At 39.6% G+C, this 12,689-nt stretch overlaps 1 protein-coding gene across 3 annotated transcripts; it reads left to right on the plus strand.

The window, feature by feature from the left end:
* The first annotated feature begins 299 nt into the window (after window positions 1–299).
* Window positions 300–11,695, plus strand: LOC110956777 (vesicle-associated membrane protein-associated protein B/C-like). Of its 3 annotated transcripts, XR_007942315.1 has the most exons (7): window positions 300–596; window positions 3,504–3,656; window positions 5,033–5,136; window positions 5,418–5,498; window positions 6,616–6,795; window positions 9,668–9,892; window positions 10,834–11,695. XR_007942315.1 is itself a non-coding variant. In XM_022202485.2 (6 exons), exons 1-6 carry the CDS (start codon window positions 539–541, stop codon window positions 9,830–9,832), a joined length of 741 nt encoding a protein of 246 aa, XP_022058177.1. In that variant the 5' UTR covers window positions 300–538; the 3' UTR covers window positions 9,833–11,695. The 3 variants fall into 3 exon arrangements, 2 of the variants coding, with proteins under 2 accessions (XP_022058177.1, XP_022058178.1); XM_022202485.2 differs by having other exon boundaries at window positions 9,668–11,695; XM_022202486.2 differs by having other exon boundaries at window positions 301–596; window positions 6,664–6,795; window positions 9,668–11,695.
* The last annotated feature ends 994 nt before the right edge of the window (window positions 11,696–12,689 follow it).

Raw genomic sequence — 12,689 nt, forward strand, 5'->3', positions numbered from 1 at the left:
GCTAACAGACAGACAGACAGACACACAAACGCTGGGTGTCACATAACCTCCTTGGCGGAAGTAAAAAGGGGAAAAAATGCAATAAAAGGTAAGAAATTTGGGGATTTTTTAGGGGAAGTTGGGGGACTTTTGGATGCAGTAAATTCCAATTTAGGTCCCAGCTCACAGTCTGAACGGCTTAGCGCTGAAAGCACCGTGTTATCTCGGTAATCTCGTGTTTGTTGGACTCAGATTCTTGTCCAACGTTCAACAGATCAGCTGACGCGCCCCGCTGGTCCCTCCCACGGCGTGACGTCACCGCGCCCCTCCCTCCCTCCACTCTTCGCTGCTAGCACAGTTAGCTCGTTAGCCTCCAGCAGCTGTCGGTGGCAGTCAGTCAGTCAAACAGCCTGTCAGTCCTCGTCCTCGTCCTCCTCCGCCTTCCAGCCCGCTGAAAGAAACCGAGGACGGCCGGGTTGTTTCTCCGGGAGCCAGCTGCTTCGCCTCTCCGCTGAAATATTGTCGTCCTCGCCGTCACGACAGGAAGAAGCCCTGGGACATGGCCAGACCAGAACAAGTCCTGGTGCTAGAGCCGCAACACGAACTGAAATTCAGAGGTAACGGAGGGCAGGGCCGGATTAGGAAGCTAGCAGAGACGCCGTTAATAATAGCCAACGTGTCGATATCTGCTTTAACCAGTCAGCATTTGCTAAAGGGTGGTTATCTGGTGTTAAATTAGTCGGATATAGCTGGCTGTAGACTGCGCTGTGTGGCGGTGACAGGTGAAACGATGCTAACTAACTAGCTAGCTTGCTAGTTAGCATTCAGCTAATCTACCTAGCTAGCTGTCACTGCAGCGTCGGGCCAGGCCCTCCCGCCGTATCATTTCTCTAATTCTCTCATATGCTTCATATACGTTGGCTTTCTTTCTCTGTCAGCATGGGAAACCCTAAGATGTGATCTAACATTTGACCTTCGTCTCGGTTTCATCGCTCGACCACCCAGAAGTGACTCTTCTAGCATTTTCCACCATCCGGGTGTCATTGCTGAGCCTTATTACCATGATTATTTCACAATATTATAAGCTAGCCAGCTCTGATTGAGAGCTTTACCGTCTGTGTGCAACCCGAATTCCTCTCCAGCTTTTCTGCATCCAGGCAGAGTCAGAATCAGCTTTAATGGCCAAATACGTACACAACATACAAGGGATGTGGCTGTTGGTGTCACCCTCAGAATAAGGAAAGAGAATAATAAAAATAAAGAAACTATAGAGAGAAGAACATGGGAAAATATCACTAATACAAGTAAATATAGCACAATATGTACAGATATTTACAAGCTAGAAAGGAACATATAAACACAGTCGTGCAACATGATAATTGGTGGATGACACAGTGCAGAAAGTACCGTACACATCCATTGGTATACTGTACAGATGTGTTTATTAGAGTGATGGCTGTTCTGGTGTCTGGTGGTTTTAGTGAACATGGAGAACAGTTTATATCCAGGGTGAGTGGGATCTCTGATGCTCCTTCTTCCTGGTTCTAGTGGAGAACAGTTCCTGAATGGAGGGCAGGGGCTCCAATGAAGTTCTCTGCAGTCTGTTTCTGTCCAGATGTGTGACTGATCCAGATGTGCACAGGACAGACTGGATGACTGCAGTGTAGAACTGGATCGACAGCTCCTGTGTCTCCTCAGCTGTATGAATGATTATGAAAACACTAAGTTGTTTTATCAACTAATTGCCCCTGGGTGTCATATTGCTGTAGAAATGGGTCAAGTGATGGCGGAGGGGTGATCGGATCGGTCAGTAGTGGGCCGATCATTGATTGATTATTGCAGAGACTCAGGAGAAGATGCAGACGCCCACTCAGGAACTGATTCACAGCGGAACTGATTAGAGCAAAAAAAGCACAGGGAGGCTGTTTGTCCAACATCCAGCTTCAACAGAGGAGTAAAGGCTGTCAGATGAGCTTCTGAGAGGAACCACGTTAGGGTGATCTAGGCTTAGACAGACTTTATTAATCCACAGAGGGAAAACTGTTGTTCCAGCAGCTGGATATTCACCAATAAGACAACATGGAATATTTGGGTCAGGTATAAAGTGAAGGTAACATAAAATAAGAATATAGAAGGAAAAAATTACAAAACATTCAAGAAGATTCAAAAGTGGTACAGAAATGTAAGAATGATTATGAAAATAATAAATAATTTTTAAAATGTTGAACTATCACCGTGACAAAACATATTTTTTTTATCAGTTATTAAGAAAAAGTGAAAATTTAATATATCCCGAACCCGTAAAGTGAAACATTTCAAGGCTTTTTTTCTTGAAAGTCAAAATGAAATGCATTATTATTTATATACATACCTTCTTATTAATTAAAACATTCACAGCATTGAAATAAACGTTTTTTCAATCATTTTTTTGCACACCAGCAGTTATAAACTCGTGGTGAATAATTTTGTGTAGCATTTAGACTTAGACTGACTGAAGACAACACAGAATATTAGGGTGTAAAGTGAGGGTAAAATAAGAATCTAGAAAATATAATATAGAAAGAAAAATAGCAGAATATACAAGAGTGATGCAGAAATGTATGTATGATTATGAAAATAATAGGTTGTTATCAAAATTTTAAACTATCACCGTGACAAAGCATTTATTTATTTTTTTATCTGATATTAAGAGGAAGTGAAAATGTAATATTTCATGGACTCATAAAGTGAAATATTTCAATATTTTTGTTTAATTTTGATGATTATGACTTAAAGCTCCTGGAAATCAGAATGAAATGCATTAATATTTATATACATGCCTTTTTTTATTAATTAAAACTGTTTTTAGTACAATTTTTTTTTTGCGCATCAACAGTTATAATCTCACAGGGTGAATAATTTAGTCTAGTGTTTAGACTTAGACGGGCTTTATTAATCCTCAGAGGGAAATTCTGTTGGTCCAGCAGCTGGATATTCACCAATAAGACAACACAGAATATTAGGGTCGGGTACGAAGTGACAGTAGCATCAAATAAAATAGAATATAGTCCGAGTATAGAAAATATAATATTTAAGGAAAAGGTTAAATATACAAAAGTGATACAGAAATGTGCAAATGACATAAATAAGTGCAGATGAGTTTACGGATGTAATGAACAACATTTAGATTTAGCAAAAAAAAAAAAAACATGATCCAGCTTTTGTTCTGAGGGCGGGGCATGAATAATAAAACGCTTCCACACTTTGCTGCTCTTCCTGCATTTTCTATGTTTAATTAAATTAAATTTTAATGTCTGATCTGCAGTGTTTGTGGCAGTCTTTCACAAGCGCTGCTCCCTTATTCATCCCTGCAGACAAACAATGTGTTTGCACTTTATCAAAGCAGCCTCAGTGGGAGCCTTGAGTGCTGTTTTCATTTCTGAGAACAGAGTGGGCGCTCAATGACAGATAAATATTTGTACCCAAACTACTAGACGGATGTGTGAACTAACGTGCACGCTTGTGTTTCTCTCTGTCGTCCTCAGGCCCGTTTACAGATGTTGTTACCGCCACTCTGAAGCTCACCAACCCCACAGATAGAAATGTGTGTTTCAAAGTCAAGACGACCGCGCCTCGCAGATACTGCGTCCGCCCCAACAGCGGCATCATCGACGCTGGAAACTCCGTCAATGTCTCTGGTTCGTAGACGTTTCTGCATCCTGTAGAAGCACGAGTGAAAAGTTGAATATCTCGTCCAAACGGCGGAATGATACTGTCACCATCACATATCCACTTTTTAAAAACATGATCATCTATTGTTGATTTTAGAAAGTTAGAGCGAGGTATTTGGTATCCAAAGGGGATGGAAAATCACTCCTGTTGTGACTCTAATGGTGGGCATTTATTGATCCTTTTGCCCAACAGGAACACTAAAAAAAGACATAACATCGTATGCTTTTTCCTAATGCAGGTAATGTTATATTGAGGCATCCAGCCCGACATTAAATCTGGTCTCAAACTGATATAGTTCCAGTTTTAGCAGAATAAATACATTCTCTAGCTTCCATTGTTGATGCAGCAGTTGCCACCCAAATCATCAGAGGCATCTCTGTAGAATCATTGTTGTTATAATCTGCACAAAAAGATGGAAAAAAAATACTGACACAATGTTGTCTGGTTCCAAATAAAAGGAGAAATCTGCAGCCGTTGTTGAGAGTGAAGACGTATAATTGAACAAAGAAATAATTGCCCATGTTTTGATCCAGAATTGTTTTGTAATCAAAGTTTTTATTGAGGTTTTCAATTCAGAAACAACCACAACAACACATACGACAGCCATTTACCTGCTAACGCTAACATTTTGCTACAACAGCAAAAATAAAGCAAATAAGCACCAACAACAAAATAAATAATTAGATGGAATAATTATTGATGATAACAATAATTATGTGACTCTAGTGAGTTCATATTGAATAAAATGTGGGAAGTGAAGCCAAACCTGGCAGAGTTTACCTCTAGCATCATGTAATCTTGGAATAAACTCTTCCAAAGAGGCTGTATCTGTCATTAACTTCAGCCAGGCTGTAAAACTGGGCCTTACTCTGCTCTGCTGATACACAATTATTCAGGCAAAAACATATTAAATATTCCAGAATAATAATAGGTAATCTGAGCTGCATGGGGTGAGAACAGCTGCAATAGTTTGAGCTTTGATTTATCTGACATATGACACAAATATAATAATCTTAACTGTGTAAATAATGCAGATAAACCGAATCTTTATTATTCGTTATGACCACAGTCGTCTTAAGTGAGTAAATATTTATCCAGTCATTCCAGTGAACCTTTCAGAGCCATGAGTTGCTGCAGGAGAAAGCAGGTCACAGTGTATCGTAGATCTGAAACATTCGTTCAGTTTGTCAGGTGGAAGAACCAGTTAGTTGTGTTGATTTGCAGCACAAACCTAAATCTCATGCACTTTTCATTGTCAGGTTGCATAATAGTTGTTATGAGGCAATACAGGAAGTGAGTCTTTCCCTGATGTTCCGGCTCGCCGTTCTGTCTCTGTCCACAGTTATGCTACAGCCGTTTGACTACGACCCCAATGAAAAGAGCAAACACAAATTCATGGTGCAGTCCATGCTGGCTCCGTTTGACATGACCGACATGGAGGGAGTGGTGAGTGTCTGAACGGGAAGCAAAGATGTTTAAATCGCCTTAAACCTGATGACTGAACACTGAGTTTTCCTGATGAAGGCCCTTCAGAAACCTACCTCCAGCTGAACTCTTCAATATTTCTGTTCGCAGTCTCATAAGCAAAACTGAAACGCATGGCCCAAGCTGATCGATTTGTAATTCACATAATTCTGTAGAGGATCAGTCCTGTGAAGTTACCAAAATAAGAGTCGGTGTCTGAGGCTTTCCTGAAACTCTTTCCTTCTTCCTGTTCTCGTCCACAGTGGAAGGAAGCGAAGCCTGAGGAGCTGATGGATTCAAAGTTGAGATGTTCATTTGAGATGCCTCTAGAAAATGACAAAACTGTAAGTGTGCTTGTCTTTTTTACACCACTGTAAGCATTTTCAACATTAACTGTGAGGTCTTTATGCACATTAGTCACATCCTCATCAATTCTGCAGACTTTTTCCTCTGATGTATTTTCTTGAAGAATGAGAGCAGGTTGAAGCTCTTCCATAGCATGTCTCTGTAGGACTGCATGATTATTCCTAAAATGAGAATCACAAATACTTAGATGATGATTATTGTCATGAGCTTTTTCTGCACTTTCACATGTGTACAGAGCACTGCTTTCACTTCCCTGCTAACGTACAGATCTTTCCGTTTAAATCCTTTTTCACAATGCATCTCCAAGAAGAATCAAAATGTAATAAAACCGAGCCGACCCTTTTATCCATAATTAAATCAACAGAGCGCTGCTTTCGCTTTCATGTTGAGCGACACACTGGATATGAGGTGAGGCTGGACAAAGGCAGCGCTGCAGTGAGGTTAATGTTAGCCACTTTATTGTTCAGCTGCAGTTTGTGCTGTTTGTCAGGTGGAAGAAGGAGCTAGTTCTGTTGATTTGCAGCACAGATCTACATCAAATGCCCTGAATCCAGAACGCATATCAACACCAGATGATGGTCTGTAGCCGTCCGTATTCTGCTCCAGACGTTAGAGTTTCTGTTGAATGTTCTTTTACTTTGGCCGCCACGCCAAGCACATTATTTCCAGAGTGATGCAGCAGCGACAGCTCGATTTAACTCCATTCACTCCAGTTTTATTTCTATAGCGCCAATTTATAACTTATGTCATCTCACGAAAGAATCCAAAGACCTTAAAAATGACAACAAATGCAAATAAGTCCCTCTGAGGAAACACCTGACTACAGCAGGTAGAAAGCAGCTAATCATGTTTGATTAACTCATGAAAGACCAAATCATTTCAGAACTCCTATGTGGTTAATCGTGCAGCCCTACATTCTCTTTTGCTCAGTGTTTTTTCAGTCTCCTACCTTCCAGCATCACTGTACCACCCATTACATGATTTATTTATTCATTTCTGGTTTTCTTGTCTGCTTTTTCATCTGGATCCCTGTCACTCCTCTGCACGGCTCCCCTCCTCTCATCCCACCCATCCACCCTCGCTCTCTCTCCACAGCATGAGAGTGAAAGCAACAAAACTGTGTCTTCCTCTACCTCTGTTAAGACCGAGCACTCTGTGCTGCCCAAGTCAGCCAGCGCCTCGCTGGACGACGGAGAGGTGAAGAAGATCATGGAGGAGTGCAAGAGGCTGCAGATGGAGGTTCAGAGGCTACGGGAAGAAAACAAACAGATCAGGGTGAGACGGCTTGTTCTTCATCTGGATGGATGGATGGAAGGATGGATGAATGATAGATGATAGACTATAGATGGAAGGATGGATGGATGGATGATAGATGATAGACGATGGATGGATGGATGATAGACAGACTATAGATAGATGGATGGATGGATGGATGAATGATAGATGATAGACTATAGATGGAAGGATGGATGGATGGATGATAGATGATAGACTATAGATGGAAGGATGGATGGATGGATGATAGATGATAGACTATAGATGGAAGGATGGATGGATGGATGGATGGATGATAGATGATAGACTATGGAAGGATGGATGGATGGATGGATGATAGATGATAGACTATAGATGGAAGGATGGATGGATGGATGATAGATGATAGACTATAGATGGATGGATGGATGATAGACAGACTATAGATAGATGGATGGATGGATGGATGGATGATAGACAGACTATAGATAGATGGATGGATGATAGATGATAGACTATAGATGGATGGATGGATGGATGATAGACTATGGATGGATGATAGACTATGGATGGATGATAGACTATGGATGGATGATAGACAGACTATAGATGGAAGGATGGATGGATGATAGACAGACTATAGATGGATGGATGATAGATGATAGACTGTAGATGGATGGATGGATGGATGGATGATAGATGGACTATGGATGGATGATAGACTATAGATGGATGGATGGATGATAGACAGACTATAGATAGCTGGATGGATGATAGACTATAGATGGATGGATGATAGACTATAGACATATGGATGGACGTATACTTTATTAATCCGGAGGTAGGTGAAAGTATTCAGCAGGTTACATACAGCAGCATAAATAACAAAAAGGCAAAACATTCAGGTTAGTTTCTGTTCAATACTATAAACAAGACACTTCTAATTTCACAATCTATAGAACTACTAAATGTAATTAAAACTGAATATTTACACATTTCGAGGCACCGTGGTTTAGCTCGGTTGTGCACTTCTTCTATCGTACATGTTGTCGTGAAGTTTCAGTCTTAGTCATCATCTGACACAAACTGAGGGGTCTGAAACATAAAACCTGTTTTACTGAAGAGTCATGAAACAAACGGCAGATATTTAATCTGGATGTTGTGAGAGTGAAGCTCAAAACTGCTTCAGATTTTCAAAAAAAATTCCTCCCAGCTGTTGTTTTGGTAAATTATTACCTTATGATTCTGGATGAATGAAAAGCTGCTTATGTTATTTAAATATTATTTTTTTTAATATTGAACAATAAAAAATATTTTCTAACATCACACAGACTGATAACACATTCCCCACCAGGAATATAGTTCAGCAGCCTTTTAGTGATTAAATTAATAATTAATAGGCTGCTTCAGTCTGAACACTCCTCTGTTATCTACCAACCAGAGCGACGCTATTGGCTGCAGCTAGAAGTCACCAAATGATGTCATCAGACCGGCCTGTTTGTTTTTCAATCTTCAAGGAAAAACCCCACAAAAATCCGTCTGCATGTTTGTTTTATGGATGTTAGAGAGTCCGTTTCAGAAGAAGTGGGAGGAAGTGACGGAGGTTCAGATGCAGCAGGAGCTCATCCTGACTCATTAATGCTGAGTCACTGTTTAAACGCTTTGTGATCAGAAATAAGATCCGTTGAAAGAATTCAGGCATTGTCTGTCAGTCAAGTCAAAGCTCCACGGTTTGATTGTTTTAGTACAAGAACAGTAGTGAGGCTTTTGTTCGCTACGTTCTGAATCTAAATCCACCAAAACTCCTCTTTGGATTTTGATTTAATGCTCTGATTTCTGAATTTGAAGAATCATACATCTATAGGCGTCCAGACACTGTGTGATTTTTTTTTTTTTTTTTTTTTTTTTTTTTTTTTTTTACCATCTCAGACCAAAGGTACCAGCGGTGAGAGAATGGTGGAGATAACTTTGGTGTTGGCTCTAAATCGGTGGTCCTACGTCCCACTGTGAGACAGGTTCAAGGACGGCTGTTGTCATGGCGACCAAAGACAAGCGGCTGTAAAATTCTAACTGTCAGAATTTCTGTGTGACCATCTCACAGTGTGATGCTGCTGGACCTACAACAACTAACTAACCAATAGAAATGCAGGATGAAATGATGCACTGATCAGCACCACACTGGAGCTACACCCAGATAGATGTGTTTGGTTTGAAATGACAGACCGCGACAGTAGATGCTAACGTAAAATGCTAGTACATGCTAACAAGAACTTTCTTCAAGCTTCCTTTGCAAAACTAGCATCTCAAATTATGCTTTCTTTCTTTTTGGTTCTCCACTGTAAGATAAAGTTCAACACATCTATGGAAGCAGAACAACCAAATTTCAAAACACAAAATATTGACAAAAATGACAAACAACAAAAGCAAGAAACAAAATGAGACAAACGACGTGACACAAACCAAGAAAGTGACAAAATGTAGACAAAAAAGTTGCAAAAAATATACAAATGAGACAAAAAATGACAAAACTGAAACAAAATGATAAAAATGTGATAAAAGTCAGACAAAAAAACAGACAAAATATTACAAAAATGAGACACAAAATGACAAAAGAAAAGTTTAGTATTTAACTTTCTGATCCAAACAACTTGTCATGGTCTAGAAATGATTTTAAATTTATAGTTTTACTAATTTACAATCTGCAGTTAATGTCTTCTCTGTAGTTTTTACACTTTGAGGGCCGGATTGGACCCTCTGGAGGACCACTTTTGGACCACGGGCCTCATGTTGGACACCCCTGGTCTATCTGTAGCATTTTAATTTGAGGACCTCCTGTATTTTAAACCTGTCTCTGACCTATTTGAACTCCGTCTGACTCCTCTCTCCGTCTCAGGAGGACGACGGCCTGCGGAAGAGGAAGGTGACCTCCATGGCTGCTCCTCACTCCTCCAGCATGGCGACCACGGCCATGAGGGACGAAGGCCTGAGCACCCGTGTCCTGGCGCTCTGCGTCCTCTTCTTCGTGATCGGAGTCATCATTGGCAAGCTGGCCCTGTAGAGACACAGACGGACAGAGCTCAGTGACGGACGGACGGACGGCGTGCTCAGGAGGACACGTGTCAGTGATGGCAGCGGGGATGTCTTCTGGGTTTATGTTGATCTGTTTGTTTGGGTTGTTTTTTTTGTTTTTAACATTTAAAGGCAATATCATGATGGTTTGTTTGGATGGAAAATAATTTAAAGTGTAAAACGAAGGAAGGCGATCCCAAGTTAAACCATGAGAGCGAGCGTTTCTGTCACAACTCCTGCCTTTTTCTTTTCTTTTTGTGAAATGATCTGATCTGTGCTTTCCGTCCATCTCTACTTCCTAAATGATCTTCCCCGACTTGCACAGATATCAGTTAGTGGTTTGTGGAAGCGGCTACAGGCTGGCTGAATGTTTAAAGTCTTTCATTGATTCTTTAAGTTCCTCGCTCACGTCGTCTTTCACAAAAGCTCTAACACTCCTCTGATAATCTCTCTTCCACTTATTACTGTTAATCTGCCAGGAGAGGCCACCGATCAGTCAAAGACTTTTTTTTTCTAGACTCAAACTTCATGTATCGTCTTCTGAACAGTTTGTGGTATAAATATGAGCCAGTAGAAGCTGCGTGTGTGTGCGTCCTGTTGATTTCTTTCTTTTTTTTTTGACGTGACTGACTGTGTGTGGATGTTTTTATGTGAGGAGACCACAAACGGTGAAATCACAGGCTGTTTTAGAACAAAGGAAGAGGGCTGGTTTTAAAAAATAAGTCACCTGAACAGATTTCCTGTACACGGCTGAAAAACGGGGGTGTTTGTCGCAAATCACATTAAAACGTTTGATTATTTCATACCAAGGAATCTGTAGAAACTCAATAAATCTATAAATGTTTGGGCCGTGTGTAAAATTCTGATAAAAATCCAGATTGTGATGAAGAATCCGTGCTGCTCGGTGATCTTTTTAAGAAGCAAAGCTGTAATTTAGTGCAAGGCATCAGATGATTTCTTGATTTTTTTTTTTTTCTTTTGCTTCCTCAGGTCCAGAGAGTGACGCTAGACTGAAAAAAAGAGAAATTTTCCGCCCTTAAAGCCGTGGACGTGTCATGCAAAACCAAACATTTTCAATATCCAACACAGAGTCTGTAACACGTAGTTCTGGCCGCCTTGTTTAATTTCGCCCATGGAGTATTGAATTAGCGTCCTCTGGTGTATTACAGCAGCTGTTTGCTTTATTTTTTCTTGTATTCTCATGTAGCCACGATGCTTCTGTTGTTTATAATACTCAAATGCACTATATTCAACCGTGCACTCTGCAGTTTGCATGAAATGGCCTGGATTTATTCTGATTTTATTTCTTTTTGAGTGTTTGAAATTATATTAGCAAAACAAACAAAAAAGAAATCCTGTCTTTACAAAAGGGACCATCTTGAGTCTGGTTTTTCAGTTGGTGTGTTTTTGTTTCCTTTTCGATCATCTTTTCCGTTTGTTTCCTGTTTTGTTTTTTTTTTGTTTTTTTGGGCTCTGGTGGTTGTGAGATAACACAGCTGTATTGTCTTGGCTATCACATGACCATTGGGTTGTTAAGGCAAAAAAAAAGAGAAAAAAGAATAAATATCTGCATTTTTTGGTTGCCTGAGAGAGCAGAGACGTGTGGAGGAGGATGGACCTGTGAATACACACTACATTAAAGAAAAAACATGCGCTTCACACCTGCAGAGATACAGTCACAGCGATGTAATCACACCGTAATTGGATACTCTTTTTGTATGTACATAAAAATAAAAGTACTTAAAAAGATAACTGGCAAAGTTATTAACATACTGTAGTAAAAGGAAGAAAATTAAACAACCACCATGGATCATGTAGCATCATAACGAATTAAAATACATAAACCCCCAAATGTCTGTGGAAACTTTACTGTCTTCTTATTCAGGAAAGAAACTGTGTGGAAGAGAAACATGGCGACACAAACACTGATGTTAAGGATAATTAGCAGATTAATTAAAGGGGCGTTCCACTGATTGAAGACCAGAGTTTAATCACCACAGGGGGGAACCGCTCACTGCAAAACAGCACTGATGATCAGTTTAACTGCAAGAAGGGTTAGAAAGAAATTAATATTTATTAGATAAGGACGATCTGGAGCAGGAGAGTCCAACTCATTCTAGTCCAGGTTCTACATTCAGTCCAGTTTGATCTGGACTGGTAAAATCACAGCATAATCTCTAAATAACCACAATTTCTCCAGTTTTTTCCTTTGTTATAATGCAAAAAAGTACATTCTGAAAATATTCACATTTAAGGAACTATCTTTTTTACAAAACATGAACAACCTGAATTTTCTTAAGAAAAATAAGTTTAATTTTAACAATATTATGCCTCGGCCCATCATTCACATTAAATATATTACAAAAATGAGACAAAATGACAAAAAAGGAGAAACAAAACAGCAAAGAGACAAAAAAAATACACAAATGAGATGGAAAAATGACCAAAAAAAAGCAGACTAGTGGAAGAGCAAAGAAAAGCAAAGATAATTCTGTAATACATAAATCTGGCTTTTTCCCTAATATCTGATTTTTCAGAAAATGTTTGATCATTTGGCCATTATTTATTTGGCAGATGAATGTAAAAATCATCCAACAGACATCTGAAACCACCAGGCCTAATCTTTAATGATGTGCTGTATTTTAAAAGCTTGCTGCATTGTCCACTGTATAAAATATTCATCTTACAGTGAACTAAAACTGTCAGACAAATGCAGTAGAGTTAAAAGTGTAAAGTAGCAGAAAGATAAGATAAGATCAACTTTATTCATTCCGGAGGAAATAGTTTTGCCAGAGTACAGTAAACAAAGGTTAGTGAAATACACACGACTACACACAGGTTAGTAG

This window comes from Acanthochromis polyacanthus, chromosome 6 (genome assembly GCF_021347895.1).
Source record: "Acanthochromis polyacanthus isolate Apoly-LR-REF ecotype Palm Island chromosome 6, KAUST_Apoly_ChrSc, whole genome shotgun sequence".
NCBI classification, from domain to species: Eukaryota; Metazoa; Chordata; class Actinopteri; family Pomacentridae; genus Acanthochromis; species Acanthochromis polyacanthus.